The sequence below is a fragment of the Gadus macrocephalus genome, chromosome 5 (assembly GCF_031168955.1).
Source record: "Gadus macrocephalus chromosome 5, ASM3116895v1".
Lineage (NCBI taxonomy): Eukaryota > Metazoa > Chordata > Actinopteri > Gadiformes > Gadidae > Gadus > Gadus macrocephalus.
The window spans coordinates 9,801,446-9,819,265 of NC_082386.1; the positions used below are offsets into that span (position 1 = coordinate 9,801,446).

The window sequence follows — 17,820 nt, forward strand, 5'->3', positions numbered from 1 at the left end:
GTAAAACGGTGTCTAGTCCATTCTTCTTTGTCTCCTTAACGTGACAAGGCCTCATTGTGCTGCAGGAGTGTGTACCCAGCAGGGATCCCCCTAACGAAATTATATAATTTTACGGACATCTTTATTGGGTCCAAGCACTTCTGGATATAAAACAGCTTGAGGTAAAGGCATCCTTGACCTTTGTAAAGGTCCACCTCCAGGCAGACATGGTTTAAACATACACACGCTGCGGCCATATTGCACCAGGCAATGATTAAGTGGAGGTGTAAACTAATTTGATGCCGCATTGTCTGGTGTGGACAGGCGACCGGGCCAGGATGCGGGTCAGAGGTCAAAGTTCGCCAACGACTCCTAGAAGAGGCAAGGGCAGACCAAGACGAAGAGCAACCCCCCCCCCCCCGGCCAAACCCCCGAAGGACATCGATCAGTGTAGCCCTTCTGGAAGCTTCTCAGGGACGCAGAGCGAGAGCGGCGAGCTGATTATTGATAAACAGCTGTTGTTGCCGATGGCGTCTGAGGTTGAACACACCTCTGGCCCGTGGCATGTCTGACTGTGTTGCTTCATACTGGAGAGAGCTCATTTTTCTACTTCAGCCTTTGTTCTTGTAGTTTGGACTCAATTGTTTTATTTTGGCCTGTGTTTTTTTTGTAGTTGGATCTATATCGGTTAATTTCGACTTGTGTTTTTGTAGTTTGGACAAACTTGTTTTATTTGGTACTGTGTTTTTTGTCGAAGGTCCAATATAGTGTTTTTTTTCGCCCTGTGTTTTTGTATTTCGGCCTATATCGGTTTATTTTGGCCTTAATTTTTGTTGTTTTGTGGGGCATATATTATTCTTATTGCGGCTAGAAGACTTTAACCATCAAGCTGTCCCACTGAGTCAGGTGTCAGCCCTGAATCTGAAATGCACCTTCATGCATACCTGATCTAAACTATAATTTGGTTTTAAATGGATTTAACTTTTCCCTACTATTTCATTATAGTTCCTGGAGCAGGAGTAAGAAGGTCTATACATACACTGATGTCGGCTGTCTTGGATGACGGCGTAGAACTGAAAATAATTCATCTGTTCAATGGGAGGTTGTTTAATGGGACAAAGCAGTGCCTACACCGGCCACCTTGCACGGTTTACCAACCACCACAGGCCACCCTGAAATCTGCCACGTTCACAAATGCCTCCATCCTGACCAGTAGGAACAAAAAGAAAAACTTTTGGCCCCATAAAATTTAGATGAGGACCTTCAGGAGGACTGAAAACCCTGAACCTCTCCCACCGGGAATATCATTGTTGCGGTAACAATGCTTTTACACCAACAATAGCCTGCTCCCCAAGTCATCTCCATCTTAAATTCAAGTACCCTGCTTTGTCTGCCATTGTTAGAGTAGCATATGAGTGAGGTGGGAGAAAGACATCGGTAAAACAGGGGATGCGGCCAGGAGGTATTAACGGGGGGCACTCATGCAGCGGACATTAACATCCCACTCAGTCACCCTGGGGAATCTGTGACTGGAGGAATTTGTTTGTGTGACTGTGTGTGTGTGAGTGTTCTAGGGGGGGGGGGGCAATACTTTGACTTGGAGGTACTGAGTGGAATCATCCTCACGGTTGATTGCAGTGGTCAGCCAACACTCCTATCCCACACGGCCTCTGTGACACAGGGGTCATCGATCTCCTGACCTCTGCCCTTTTCTCCAGCCAGTCTGGACATATTTTATTCTTTACGAGGCACATTTCAAAAGGCATGGTGCTCATATGCTACGATGAGGGAAGTGCGGAGGACAGAGAAAGGGAAGGGAATACAACTCATTGAAAACCTTAATGGCTCCCCGGGGATGGTCAACAGCATATGTGACACGCCCTCAGAAGGCCTGACCATTGTAGGCAGCAGGTTGCAAATATTTTGCTGTGACAAACAGCGTTTGTGTTTATCAATGTTGCACCTTTGCGCTTTTGTCATGCCGATTTCTGCGGTTAGTGTTGATATTAGTACGGATGGTAATTTTATAATTACCTTCTGTACACAAAGCTTTTACTTTTACCACTTTAAATTCTGCACTGTGTGTGTGTGTGTGTGTGTGTGTGTGTGTGTGTGTGTGTGTGTGTGTGTGTGTGTGTGTGTGTGTGTGGGTTGAACATGTGATGAAAGATCAGTTTAGTTAAAACATGTAAGTGGTAAACCCGAAATAGTACAACATCTTCTTACCACACTGCAGCAGATATTGTTTCTGAACGAGGCTGCCACCTGGTGTCCGATTGGTGAACAGCTGTGTGCGTATGAAAGCGATGGAAAGAAGAAATAACTACAACAACGAAAATGCAAGAGCAGCCCCAACCAAACAGACCAACAATGTGACAAGCAACCATAGTCTTATGTTCATCCTGCAAGTTTTATACTGGTGCATGTAACACCAGAAGGCCCAGGAACGCAAACTATTGGGTAAAATAAGTCAACAAAGCAATTCAACAGAGCAAATATCATGTTGATTAATTCCAAACTGAAAGTGTGGCGGGAGTACCCTTTTGGAAAACAAAACAGGAGAGTACTTCCCAGGCTGCCGCTCCTCAGACCCCATATTCTCTTGAACCTCATGTGCAGGCCTAGGCCAACTCAGGACCCATTACCGTACAAGGCTCCTTCCTGACGGGCACCTCTCTGCCAGTGGCCCTGGCGGCTGCACCATCTATACACCTACACACCCTCTACACACCATCTACACACCATCTACACACCATCTACACACCATCTACACACCCTCTACACACCATCTACACACCATCTACACACCATCTACACACCCTCTATACACCATCTACACACCATCAACCATCTACACACCCTCTACACACCATCTACACACCCTCTACACACCCTCTACACACCATCTACACACCCTCTACACACCCTCTACACACCATCTACACACCCTCTACACACCATCTACACACCCTCTACACACCATCTACACACCCTCTACACACCATCTACACACCCTCTACACACCATCTACACACCATCTACACACCATCTACACACCATCTACACACCCTCTACACACCATCTACACACCCTCTACACACCCTCTACACACCCTCTACACACCATCTACACACCCTCTACACACCATCTACACACCCTCTACACACCCTCTACACACCATCTACACACCCTCTACACACCATCTACACACCCTCTACACACCCTCTACACACCATCTACACACCCTCTACACACCATCTACACACCCTCTACACACCATCTACACACCATCTACACACCCTCTACACACCCTCTACACACCATCTACACACCATCTACACACCATCTACACACCCTCTACACACCATCTACACACCCTCTACACACCCTCTACACACCCTCTACACACCATCTACACACCCTCTACACACCATCTACACACCCTCTACACACCCTCTACACACCCTCTACACACCCTCTACACACCATCTACACACCATCTACCATCTACACACCATCTACACACCATCTACACACCCTCTACACACCCTCTACACACCATCTACACACCATCTACACACCATCTACACACCATCAACCATCTATACACCATCTACACACCATCTATACACCATCTACACACCATCTATACACCATCTACACACCATCTACACACCATCTACACACCATCTACACACCATCTACACACCATCTACACACCATCTACACACCATCTATACACCATCTACACACCATCTATACACCATCTATACACCATACACCAGGGATGGGCAACTGGCGGCCTGCGGCCCGCATGCGGCCCGCATCCTCACTCAGTGCGGCCCACACATAAAAAAAAAAGAAAAAAAAAAGAATAATAATAATTGATCGAGTTACAGAAAACTCGGTCAAGAAAGATGAGAAGAATTCATAGAATTCTAAGGCAAACCCATGCGTCTAGTTTGCTTAGAAGCGATATCAGTCATTAAAGATATCCACTTAAATCGCCACTACAACTACTACAACTGCTTGTTGGGTTTGAGTTCATTGAGTTGTTGCACTTAATGTTGGGCCACTGTTTTTCAGTTTTTTGACTTCATTGAATGATGATGTATGTGAGCCCTTTGCACTGATACAAATACTGACCATTCATGTGGCTGTTTGAGCATGGAAAACATGAAATGAATGTATGTTGGTTCAATTAACATACCGTACATAGGTTATGGTCCCTGGTGGAGGTCACTGAGGTAGTCAAACATCTCCGCAGTGACAAAGCCCCAGGGATTGATGAGATCCAGCCAGAAATGCTAAAGGCTCTGGGTGTTGAGGGGCTGTCATGGTTGACACGCCTATTCAACATCGCGTGGGAGTCGGGTACAGTGCCAAAGGAGTGGCAAACCGGGGTGGTGGTTCCCCTGTTCAAAAAGGGGGACCAGAGAGTGTGTGCCAATTACCGGGGTATCACACTTCTCAGCCTCCCTGGTAAAGTCTACTCCAAGGTGCTGGAAAGGAGGGTTCGGCCGATCGTCGAACCTCAGATTGAAGAGGAACAATGCGGTTTTCGCCCCGGACGTGGAACTACGGACCAGCTCTTCACTCTCGCAAGGATCCTGGAGGGGGCCTGGGAGTATGCCCATCCGGTCTACATGTGTTTTGTGGATCTGGAGAAGGCGTATGACCGGGTCCCCCGGGAGAAACTGTGGGAGGTGCTGCGGGAGTATGGGGTAAGGGGGTCTATCCTCAGGGCCATCCAATCTTTGTACTCCCAAAGCGAGAGCTGTGTTCGTGTTCTCGGCAGCCAGTCAGTTTCGTTCTCAGTGGGTGCTGGCCTCCGCCAGGGCTGCGCCTTGTCACCAATCCTGTTTGTGATATACATGGACAGGATATCGAGGCGTAGTCGTGGTGGGGAGGGGTTGCAGTTCGGTGGTCTGAGGATCTCGTCACTGCTTTTTGCAGATGATGTGGTCCTCATTGGATCATCGGCCTGTGACCTTCAGCACTCACTGGATCGGCTGGCGGCCGAGTGTGAATCGGCTGGGATGAGGATCAGCACCGCTAAATCTGAGGCCATGACTCTTAGCAGGAAACCGGTGGATTGCTTACTCCGGGTAGGAAATGAGTCCTTAGCCCAAGTGAAGGAGTTCAAGTACCTCGGGGTCTTGTTCGCGAGTGAGGGTACTATGGAGCGTGAGATTGGCCGGAGAATCGGAGCAGCGGGGGCGGTATTGCGTTCGCTTTACCGCACCGTTGTAACGAAAAGAGAGCTGAGCCGCAAGGCAAAGCTCTCGATCTACCGGTCGATCTTCGTTCCTATCCTCACCTATGGTCATGAGGGCTGGGTGATGACCGAAAGGACGAGATCGCGGGTACAAGCGGCCGAGATGAGTTTTCTCAGAAGGGTGGCTGGTGTCTCCCTTAGGGATAGGGTGAGAAGCTCAGCCATCCGTGAGGAACTCGGATTAGAGCCGCTGCTCCTTTACTTAGAAAGGAGTCAGCTGAGGTGGTTCGGGCATCTGGTAAGGATGCCCACTGGGCGCCTTCCTTGGGAGGTGTTTCAGGCACGTCCAGTGGGGAGGAGACCTCGGGGAAGACCCAGGACTAGGTGGAGAGATTATATCTCAACACTGGCCTGGGAACGCCTCGGGATCCCCCCGTCAGAGCTGGTCAATGTGGCCCGGGAAAGGGAAGTCTGGGGCCCCCTGCTTGAGCTGCTCCCCCCGGATAAGCGGTCGAAAATGAGATGAGATGACATAGGTTATGATTCTGGATGATTTTTTAGGTAGTGGCCATCCCCAAAATGCACCAGAATACAGGAAATCATATCTACCAAATTCAAAATTGTGTAGCTTCTCTCAGCTCACGTTTAGTTGAAGTGTGCAGTCATGTGGCCCTCCGATGGTTATGATGAAAAATGTGGCCCTCTTTATCATGAAAGTTGCCCATCCCTGCCATACACCATCTATACACCATCTATACACCATCTACACACCATCTACACACCATCTACACACCATCTACACGCCATCTACACCATCTGTCGTACAGCCTTGTAAAGTACAATGATGGGTTGGGGCTTTAGAGTTAGAAGCTGAACTCTAGTGTTCACCACGAGAAAATGAATCACAATCTACAAGAGGTAAGAAGGTTGCCAGGCTTACTAAAAAAGTATGTTTTGCATAAAATAGTCTTGTTTTGGAAAAAAAATGACGAATCGTAAGCTAATTTCACAAGACAATCGATTTCATGGGGCTTGTGTGTCGGACGCTCGTCCAACAAAATGCCAGGTATTACTAATTTGATGCCCTCTCAATTAACTCTTCCTGTGTGGTTAATATAGACCGCACGGAAAGAGGTCCAACTTAGATCGTCTTGTTAATTAGTAGCAGGTTGAGCTTGACCTAGGTAACCTTTTGGCTCCCCCTTCTGGACAGTTGACAAAAATGCACACACAACGTTCTGTATCTAAAACCAATGAATAAACTATTGTAATCACTGACGTGACACGACTCTTCTGTTGTGTTGGCAACGTAAAGTTCTAGGCCTATGTCAAATATTTTTTTTATCAAATCTGAATGTTTGTTCCTTCATTGGTACTTTTTTATTTACCGAAGGATAAGGTCAAGCAAAAGACCCAGGGATTTGTGTTCTCCAACCACTCATCTAACCACCTCAATAATAGCTGGTGTCTACCCAATAGTTAGGACATCAACTGGGAGAGGCAGACCATTAGTTCCTATTGGGACAGTGGGAGCGGATGGATCAGATGGATTAATTTTAACTGTGTAGGCCAATATTTGTGTGTCCCTCAGCAGGGAGGGATTGTCTGCTTTTGCCACACCATGTATAACTGACATTTGCATTCCAGTGGAGATCGACTTATGCAGGTACATTTTTATATTTTTGCTGCTTGCTCTGAATTGTATACCCTACATACACGCCGACATGTGACAACTTGTGTCACATAAGTAAAGCCACATAACGCGATTTATGTGGCTATGTTGTTTTCGTTTTATGTTGTATTATATTTAAACAAAAGAAAAAATCTTGTTTTTCTTATATGTTTCAAGTGTTATTTAGAATAATAACATTTGGACAAAAGCCGAATACTAATCAATTATAATTGATCCCATTAAATCTCCAAAAGGTACTAAATTAATGGACTAAATCAATATTGTTTAATGAGATAACATCCTTTTAATAAAATTATGGGGGTAAACTAAGGTTAGGCGTAATAGGTCCCTCACTGTCATATGAATAGGTCTACCTATTATGTGAGAAACAGCAGTAAAAATGTATATGTAGCCGCACCTGATCGACTTTTTTTTGTAAATTATTAAAAATTATAAACGGCAACCATAATTGTATGTCTTACCTTGATAAATATCAGAACAGAACCATGACAGCAGCACTGATGAGAGTAGGCAACATGAGGATGTGTGGATGCTTGGACCTACGTCGAGTCGTCAGCGGTCGTCAGGTATGACGTTGAAATCACGTCAGAAGCGTAGTAGGCTAAGGGTTCAAACCCAAGCAGCGTGGATGAATGATACAGGAGGGGGGGACCCGTTTGACAAGCCGAGCAGAGGAATAAGACGCCCTTAACAGACCGCACAAGCACATTTATCTTCAATGTGCTATTTGTCTTCCGAGCATTTTCATCCACATTCGTCAAGGCAATGGCAAGAGGGGATGGTGCAGAGCAGTATTCGGCGACAAGTTTATTACCAGTAAAACCATTAAGTGCAGATGGAGTCAAAATTGAAAAGAAGGTAAGATAACTACTACAGCTATGGGAAACGTGATTGGGAGGAATACATGATTGCATTATTAGGACGTTTCATTCATTTCAAACCGGCGTTTACGCACATCCCGACAGCTTTTAGCGACTTAAACAATTTAAACGTTTAGGGCTAATCGCTGCCCGGTTCTATATTAGCCTGTTATAGCCTACGTATGCATTGGACGTTTTATTTAGATGCTCTAGATTTTCTGCTGTGTCGGGAATCACCATGCCACGGTGATTCCCTGAACGCGCGAATACGCAGACTCAGGTGCTTGTGTGAGAAGGTGTGAGCAGGGGTGTAGCCTACCACATAATTCTTGGCCCTATACAAAAGCAGTCGCCGTGGGCCCCCTTTCTCTCTTGATCCATCTATCTCACACATCTTTATTTTTATTCATGATGTTAACCTTTACTAGGTATTTTATTTATTTGCTAGAGATTTTATTTATTTGCTATATAGGTCATGACATTGTAGGTCTAATGCTGATTAATATATGCTATTGATTATTTTATGTTACACAATGCTATTATGCTCCAAGCTAGATTCCTTGCTCACAGCCTTTAATCTAAAAAACTGCTGAAATCAGTTTAAACCATTCTTAAACCTTTGAGCTCACCTTTCTTTTGAAAGAAATCAGTTAGTTGTTTCCCTCAGCTTGCAGTCTTTTCCTTTTTGTGACCCTGATTTCCCTTTCTTGGGGACAGACATGACTATTTTGTTGCAAATTAGCGCTCCAGCCATAGCAGTGACTCAACACACGATTAGCTGAGGTAGTGTTTTGGTGGAATAAACCATTTTGCGTCTTCTGAAAGGGTTGACAGTGAGCCTCCACTTTTCTTCAGTCAAACGTTTTGTCCAGCCAATTTCAAGTAACTTACGACATTAATTACTAGAAATAAAAAATGCCCCCTGGGTGGGTGGTGGTATGCCTGCAGTTATACAGGCAAAAGACACTAAGGACCAGGATGCTACCGCTCAGGATGCTCTTACTATCACTACTGTCAGCTCAAGTCTTACCATCCCGTGATGATCCCTTCATCCCTCTGTTCATCCATCCATCCATCCATCCATCCATCCATCCATCCATCCATGGGCCGGCCTTAATGCATGTGTGCATATGCGTGTGTGTGTGAGTGTTTGAGTGGGTGAGTGAGTGGGTGAGTGAGTGTCGGGAAAAAGTGCATTGGCATGTGTGTGTGTTAACTCAAGTCATTTAAAACCCTCAAACCACTTTCTAAGCTGCAGCAAAGGCCCGGTCGTAGACTCCACAGCTGTAGGGGATTTGAGTCTAATCTGACATTTTTACATGTGGGGTGAGAAGAGCCGGCCAACTTGGTCCCTGGTTGTAACAGGTGGAGGTTTAATGCTATGAATGAGGCCAAGTGTTTGATAGTAGGGAGGCTGACTCTGGATACCAGAGGCCAGATGGGCAGGCGGCCAAACAAGAATTGACTCCGTAGGAAAGTGGAGAAGAGGCTGTGTGTGTGTGTGTGTGTGTGTGTGTGTGTGTGTGTGTGTGTGTGTGTGTGTGTGTGTGTGTGTGTGTGTGTGTGTGTGTGTGTGTGTGTGTGTGTGTGTGTGTGTGTGTGTGTCTGTGTGTGCATCAGTGTGTGTGTGTGTGTGTGTGTGTGTGTCAGCATGTGTGTGTGTGTGTGTGTCAGCAAATCTGTGTGTCGGAAGGGACAACATGATCATATCATAATCCTATAAAGCACCATCGCTTATGAAACCCCCTTCAGGTAGAAATGCAGTCCGTGCACATTGAGACCCTACTGAACCGGTGAGTCACAGGGTTCGGTGCGTGTGAAGCATCTTGGGTCTCTTTTTTTGGCCTACCTCGCAGACGAAGGAGCGGAGGAAACCTCTGTCCGTCTGCAGCAAGCTGTGCTACGCCGTCGGTGGCGCACCCTACCAGATCACTGGCAGCGCCCTGGGCTTCTTCCTGCAGATCTACCTACTGGATGTGGCACAGGTGAGGCGGGAGTTTCAACCCATGTCATCAGAGCCACAAGAGAAGAGAATTAAAAAGAAAAAAAGTATATTACAGATAATACCCAGATAAGCAAGATTATCAGATTTTTGAGTGAAGATAAGCAATTTAAATAACTATCATATTGTTATCAGCTATATATCAATGATATTCCAGGGGGTGCACCCATATACTCACTCCACCCCTTTGAGATTGGTGGTATTCATTTAACAGTGCTTGGCATGTAGTCCCACAAACCCCTATTGTTTGGATTTAACGCTCAATTAGTCAGTGTGTCCAATTAGCAGGATTCACTGCAACGGAGAACAAGCCAATGAAGTCACCTCACTCAGCTCTGAGCATGATCTCACTGCATTATTTGTTCCCTGAACCTGGTGCGCCGAGAAGGTAGAAATGTGAAATTCTCATGTATTTGGTATTCTCCTTATCTCGATATTCCTCCCATTGAGCCCTTCGTGGAGGACAACTCAGTCTCCCATCTGTCCTCCACTGAACATTCAGGGACACATTTCATGCCTTTGGCTGTTCCACATCAGGGTGTTGATCTGTCTCTGGTCCTTCTTCCCCGTGGTTAGCTGGATCCCTTCTACGCGTCCATCATCCTGTTCGTGGGCCGGGCCTGGGATGCAGTGACCGACCCCTGCGTGGGGTTCCTGGTGAGCCGCACCAAGTGGACCCGCCTCGGTCGCATGATGCCCTGGTAGGGGACCTGACACCTGAAACCCACGCACGCGTGCACACACAGACACACACACACACACACACATGCACACACACAAACAATATATATTGTTTTCTTTCTCTGGGAGTAACAGTGACAGGAGTTTGCTGGAAGATGAGCCATAGATTGGCTCTACTTCCCCTAGTGATTGGGGGGAAGTATCATATTTAGCGTTTATATATGTCTATGACAAAAAGAAGAAACAACGGTGTGCGACAGGGACACTCAAGCAGTTTTCCATCGTCATTGTACTATGTATGATTTCTTATTTCTTCTTCATTGTGCTTTTACAATTAAGAAATACAACTGTAATTACAAAATCATATTTTATCAGCGAAAGAATTATTTGAACTGTTGATGCTTTGAAAGGGAAGATGACAGAAAAGGTTCCTTAAAAGGGCCTTCTTCTGACGCACTTTGCATTTTAACTCAGCATGGCATTTCACATGGAGGACGAGTGGAATACTTTCTTCCTCTGCTACCTTCAACCAACGTGGATACCTCAGACTTACAGTGCCTGTTTGAATAGAACTGTTATATAGCACATTGGTGATTAAATGTGATTTAATGTTTAGCTGCAATATTGAGAGGGCAATTCATCCTAACCTCTGCATTATATGAGGACACACACATAGTGAAGGAAGTAGCCAGGGTCTATGTAGTGCATGCCATTTATTGCATGCTATATAGTAGCTATCTATACTTCATGAACAGGAAGAGTACAGCCAGTCAAACAGAGAATGTTCAGTATGCAAATGTAACATTCTATGATCCGCAACAAATACTGACTGAGTCACCTCAGCATCCGCGTAAGAAGGCTGGTTATGCGTAAAGCTGCACGTGATTTAGGGGTCGGGGGGAAAACCGAGCTTCTCCAGCTGCCATTGGTCCAGCCGCAACACACCACCGTTTTGGACCAATGAGGCTGGCTCGAATGGCAAATGGTGCAGTGCCTAGGAGAGAAGATTGTGAGGGAGTCTCAGAGCACGCAGGTGGGGAAGGGGTGAAATTTGCACAAGATCCTACATTGATTAAATGTAAATTATAAAGATAATGGTTAGAAAGAGGATGGGGTATCTGCTGTACAGAACAACTGCAAACTATAATACTGCATGAGATGTCTTTGTCGCAATGAATTGCGACTGTGTGTGAACCCCAGCCCTACAAAATGCAATGTGACCTCAATTTCAGTTTCAGTTAACCTGATTCCATCAGCCATGAGAGATAGACAGACGTCTCTCCTCATAACCAGTATTTCACAGACCACAAGAAAACCTTTTGGCAACACTTTACAATAAGGGAACGTTATATAACCATTAACATTAGTTAATACAGTAATAAGCATTATTATATATCATTAGCGATGGGTTAGGTTAAACTTTTAAATGTCTAAATGAATACCTTAGTTAACATGAACACCATTAGTAAAATTGAACACCATTAGTAAATGATTACGAGACCATTATTTAAGTGTTTTTAGTCAATACTTATTGCTGCATTTACTAAAGTTAATTAATAGAGAACCCTAAAAAAAGATTGGAGGTTAGAATATGAATGAATAATTCAACAACTTGACTATAAAAGCTTTCATCAATCTGCTACATCCAAGAGTGAGTCCAAGATATGCAGCTGCTTCTATCACACGGGGAAAATCCATATAGTTTGACATGAATGAAAAGATAATATAAACCAGGGATTGCAGTTTGTTGGTTTCAAATGAAGAGGAGTGAGAGGATTCCTGATAAACTAAAGATAAAACATCAAGATAATCAACCAATGAGGATCTTTATGAACAATGACCATTGCATATATTGCAATAAAAACATTTCCTCACTGAATCCATAAAGTAACCTGTATCTGTAAGTGGGTTTCACCCCACATGAAACCCAGTCCTTATGCCATGCACATGTCTGACGTCCGGTCTGACCCGTGACCGCTACCTCCCCAGGGTCCTCCTATCCACGCCCTTTGCGGTGACGTGCTACTTCCTGATCTGGTACGTTCCTGCGGTGGAGCAGGGGAAGGTCCTCTGGTACCTGGTCTTCTACTGTTTCTTCCAGTCGCTGCAGACGGTCAGTACCGCCGCGGGCCAGAAGGGAATCTGGAGAAAGGCTATCGTGTAGCGCAGCAGACACAGGGGTGGCACCGTTCAACGTGTAGCGCAGCAGACACAGGGGTGGCACCGTTCAACGTGGGATGTTATGACTATATATGTATAGTGATGTTACTTTCATTTTGTCTCATGAAAGGTGTCCATTTGGATAGAAACACAACATGTATGTGAATATATGAATATATATATATATAGTGATGTTGCATACATTTCATCTCATGAAAGGTGTGCATTGGATAGAAATGGGTAGAAATGGATACATTGAAGAACTGATTAAATATTCATATGCAATATTTATGCCCAGCAAGCCAATACAGAGGCAACAAACCACAACTTTCTGCACAGCGAATGTAATAAAATATTGTCTTTGTCGATTATTGTATCAACAACTGATGCAATAATCGTGTACAATATGTATACACAGCAAGCCAATACGGAGGCAACAAACCACAACTTTTTGCATAACGAATGTAGTAAGATATTGCTTTTGTTGAGAAACAACATCCTACTTGAAAATGCGAACGAGCAATTCTCAGATGCACTGACCTCATGACACCTGTATTCTACACGCACACCAGTACACCACGAGGGCTCACTGTGTTACTCTGTGGGTTCACAGTGCTTCCACGTGCCCTACTCCTCCTTCACCATGTTCATCAGTGACGATCAGAAGGAAAGAGACTCGGCCACTGCCTACCGTAAGTCTTGGTACACACGCACACAAACACGCACACACAATTGTACAGGTTTGTACATTTCTACATTACCATATAAGAAATTAAGTCTCTACCATTACAGAGATACAAACAGGGCCTCTGATAGAGCCTACCATTTTCTGACATATCCGCATTGACTCCCCTCTCCTATCACCTCTTCTCCATCCTCGCACCCAGGAATGACCGTGGAAGTGCTGGGTTCGGTGGTCGGTACGGCCATCCAGGGCCAGATCGTAGGCGGGGCCACCACCCCCTGCATCCCCACAGAGTACGATTTGGATCGCGATGGCAACGGAACCCAGCCGCTGAGGAACGTAACTCGCTCACTGGACGACACGGTGAGACCCCCATGCATCATTATTTAACAAAAACATTAAAATGCAGGTCCACTGAGATTGACATTCTGCAATTTCATTTGTATTAATAAGATCATTTTTTGTAAAAAAACAACTCCTTATACTCCATCAGTGTAATGTTCTTTATTAAATTGTATATTACTATACTAAGAGTTAGGGGTGGGTATTGCCAAAGAAGTCACGATTCGATTCGTATCACGATTCACATGCCACGATGCGATTCTATCACGATGCATCGCGATACTTGAATTATTGCGATGCATTGCGATGCATTGCGATGCATTGCGAATTTTCACTGAACACTGTTAAAAAAAAATTAAGCCATTACCAGTGGCTGAGTATGATCTGGATAGTGTGTTCAATTGATAACTCAAAGCAACTCAATTCATACATAGCTGTATTTATTGAAACGACTATTACTGGATACACTGACAAGAAGTGCTAAGGATCTATAAAACTTAAAATAACAAAATAAGGATAATCAGTGCCGTTTACATGGCCTCAGTGGTCCTTTAAACCAATGAAATGAAAACATTCAAACATTTCCCCTTTTGGAAGTAGCTGCCATTATAACAACAATATCATTTCATAAACATAAGAGGACAAACTGATGCCACAAAAAGTGAATAGGCTTTATAAAACTATATAAAAAATAAAAAATAAAAAAAATTAATTATTCATTTTTTTAAATTAAGAATCGATTCTTGGCGTCAACAATCGATGCAGTAGATCGTGAAAATTAGAATCGCGATGCATCGTCATGACGATTATTTGGCACACCCCTACTAAGAGTAGTACTTCACTAGTTGCAATAAGCTAATGCTTCCTCTGTGTCTTCCCATTGAAAGAAAGAGGCGTACATGATAGCTTCCGGAGTCATCTGTGCCATCTACGTGCTCTGTGCCACCATCTTGTTCGTGGGGGTCAAGGAGCAGAAAGGTGAGAATCTAGTTGCATCCATGGTCGTTACAAAAGAGCACACATTTTTCAACATCTCTCAGATCCGGCTGTTATCCTTAGAGGTCGTTACCTCATTAAAATCTCCCTCTGAAGGAATTCCACAGAGAGACATTGTTTCTGAATACGTATCCTTCATGAATTGCTTTGCAGACATCATAGCAGGAATTGCTGGAATGCTCAGCACATAATCTGGGTCCCTGGGAACTCATTACCCCTCTGTTCTACTCCACCATGGTTGTGTGTACCGTGTGTATCTCCAGATATTAGTCAAAAGAAGGCCAAACCAATAACCTTCTGCCAAGGCCTGAGATTGGTGATGGGGCACGGACCATATGTCAAACTAGTCCTGGGCTTCCTCTTCATCTCCCTCGCCTTCATGGTACAACATTCTGATCTGATCCAACTTTATGTCATACAGTGAATTATCAATCACAAACTTCAAGTGTTCATTGAGTCGCGTTAATGGTTTTATTTTTTCTCTGTTGGCACAGCTAATGGAGGGAAACTTTGCCCTTTTCCTCACATACGCACTGGACCACAGAGACGACTTCCAGAATATTCTCTTAGTCATTATGGTGAGTGTGATCAATCATGTTTACAGACTTTGTCAAGATATCTATTTCGGAATTGTAAAACAAAAAATATGTATTCATTGTAGCAAAGTCCATGCCACACTCCACCTAGCTGTTTCTTCTTGGCTTCTTCAAACACAAGGACGCAGGGTGGTGGTTTTGACAGCCGGTTTATTGTAGAAGAGACAATGATACACAGTGTTGGCAGTTACCTTGAAAAAGTAATCAGATTACTGATTACTAGTTACTCCTTAAAATAGTAACATAGTTACTTTACTAATTGCTTGATTTTAAAAGTAACTAAGTTAGATTACAAGTTACTTTATTAGTTACATTTAGCTGCGACAACACCCCCTGCCGCCTCAAAATAAAAAATTAGAACCGGTTTTGCCAATACTAACTTTTTGCCCCAATAAATATATCTGCTCATTAAAGAATGCAGTTTTAGAGTTTTCTGTAAAAGCAGCCTTTATAGTACACTGATCTCTGCTTAAACTGCAGAATCATTAACTCATGCTACCATGTGCTTCCTCCACAGCTCTCGGGCACCATCTCCATTCCGTTTTGGCAGTGGTTCTTGACCCGCTTCGGAAAGAAGACGGCGGTGTACTTGGGCATCACGGTGAGACGCGACCACAGAATTCAAATTGCCTCCTTTCAAAGAGGTGATCTTTGTGGATAGGGTTCCCCCGTACCCGACTCATTGTGCTCCCCCCCTCTCTCCCCAACAGTGGGCGGTTCCCTTCATGATCCTGATGGTGTGCATCAAGAGCAATCTGGTGATTTCCTATATGGTCTCCGTGGCGACCGGCGCCAGCGTGGCAGTAGCTTTTCTCCTGCCGTGGTGAGCATGGACAGACCTTAGGGCGTGGCTGGTTTTGTTACCACGGTGACCACTTGGTCCTCCAACTGATTTCATGGCTAGTTTTGTTAGGTAAGTCGTGTCTGTCGCCGCAGGTCGATGCTCCCAGATGTCGTGGACGACTTCAAGTTGAAGAACCCAGACATCCGGGGCTACGAGGCCATCTTCTTCTCCTTTTATGTCTTCTTCACTAAGTTCGCATCGGGCGTGTCGCTGGGCATCTCCACGCTCAGCCTGGAGTAAGTTATTGTTTTTTACTTTGCAACGGGCAACACTGCGGTCACTAAAATATAAGTGCATTAATAATCGCATTGTCGACCACTTTTATTCATTCCATCTGTCTTGCCTAGTCGTCAACATGATTCACAAATTCCCTTTTCTGACTTTGGTTCAACAGTTACTGCTTCTACAATGTAGCAACTTAGCAAATACAAAGGTCCTGAGTTAGTGATCATTTGAGCCCATTTGATCATTGCTGTATGTAGGAGGTTACCATCCAGAGCAGGAGCCAGTGGTCATGTGGCTTTAAAATAACATAACCCTTTTCTCATAACCAACTGTACTTACTCTTTTGCCCCCCTCCCCTCTCCGTGTTTCCACATTGTTGAGCAGCTTTGCCGGGTATGTGTCCAGGGGCTGCTACCAACCCGAGTCGGTCATCTTAACTCTAAAGGTGCTGGTCTCTCCGGTCCCTGTGGCTCTCATAGCCATCGGACTGTTGATATTGAAGACCTACCCCATTGATGAGGAAAAGAGGAAGAGTAATCGCAAGCTGCTGCAGGAGCTGCTGTGAGTGAGGCTATTCCTTCACAACATGACAGGACAAACGTGTGGCCTGTTTGTGTTAATAAACAAACATTAGCTTTGGTGGTCTCATGAGCCAATAGCAGGCATACACACAGATCCCGATTGATGCTTTGTTCTGACATCCTTAATTGTAGACTTGAACTCATAACATTTCTAAGCATGCCTTATTTCCATGAAGGTCAATGCATTGCACATCTTTTAACTTTTGCGTCTCATTCTTGTCCCTCTCCCATCCTTAAACAGGGACACTGAAGACTCTGAGTCCGAAACTACAGCACTCGGAAGCGTTGTGTAGGCGGTTCAGACGGGACGCTAACGTCGTCCTGCGTATTTGCATGATGAAGCACAAGACCACCTGGGAGACTGGACGGGCCTTGTGGGTTTTCAGTGTAGCTGGACTACGAGTGGAGAGACCACAGACCACACTGTGGTCAGCCTTCCTACGGACGCCTGGTCACGGCTAGCCTTCGAGTGCAGTGCACAACGTGGTTTAATGTTGAAAGAAGCTTTGACAGAAATACAGTTATTCTTTGTCTTGTTAGTGGAGAATTGGAGCCATCAGTGATGGAGAATTTCTGCTCACATTAAGTGACTAAAGGTACAATGAGTAGGCCTAGAATTCGTGAAACAGGCCTTGTAACTTCAACCATTGGGTTTGAGTAATCTTGGTCAATAAATACTTTTATTTTAAAGAATACGTTTGGCTCCATTAGTTGCAATGAGATTTTTGTTAATTTAAATGTTGTATTTTTTAAGAATTGTGATGATAATGTACTTTCTATGAATACAGAGGTACATGTGCAATTTCTTTCAGAGAAAAACAATGTAACCTTCCCATGGGAGGAACAATGCTTTTAATATTTATTCAAAAACAATCATTTAAGGGATTAGGGCTATATTGATATTATAGATTGGTGACAGTAGTGCTTGTAGTAATATACATAACATAATCATATTGTC

The 17,820-nt window shown here is 44.5% G+C and overlaps 1 protein-coding gene across 1 annotated transcript; it reads left to right on the plus strand.

Moving 5' to 3' along the window:
- Positions 1 to 7,436: 7,436 nt before the first annotated feature.
- Positions 7,437 to 17,555, plus strand: LOC132457778 (sodium-dependent lysophosphatidylcholine symporter 1-B-like). The gene is made up of 14 exons (XM_060052122.1): positions 7,437 to 7,748; positions 9,607 to 9,735; positions 10,329 to 10,453; positions 12,423 to 12,546; positions 13,207 to 13,285; positions 13,481 to 13,641; positions 14,508 to 14,598; positions 14,880 to 14,998; positions 15,111 to 15,194; positions 15,730 to 15,813; positions 15,923 to 16,035; positions 16,149 to 16,292; positions 16,666 to 16,842; positions 17,104 to 17,555. Exons 1-14 carry the CDS (start codon positions 7,656 to 7,658, stop codon positions 17,153 to 17,155), a joined length of 1,575 nt encoding a protein of 524 aa, XP_059908105.1. The 5' UTR covers positions 7,437 to 7,655; the 3' UTR covers positions 17,156 to 17,555.
- Positions 17,556 to 17,820: the final 265 nt, after the last annotated feature.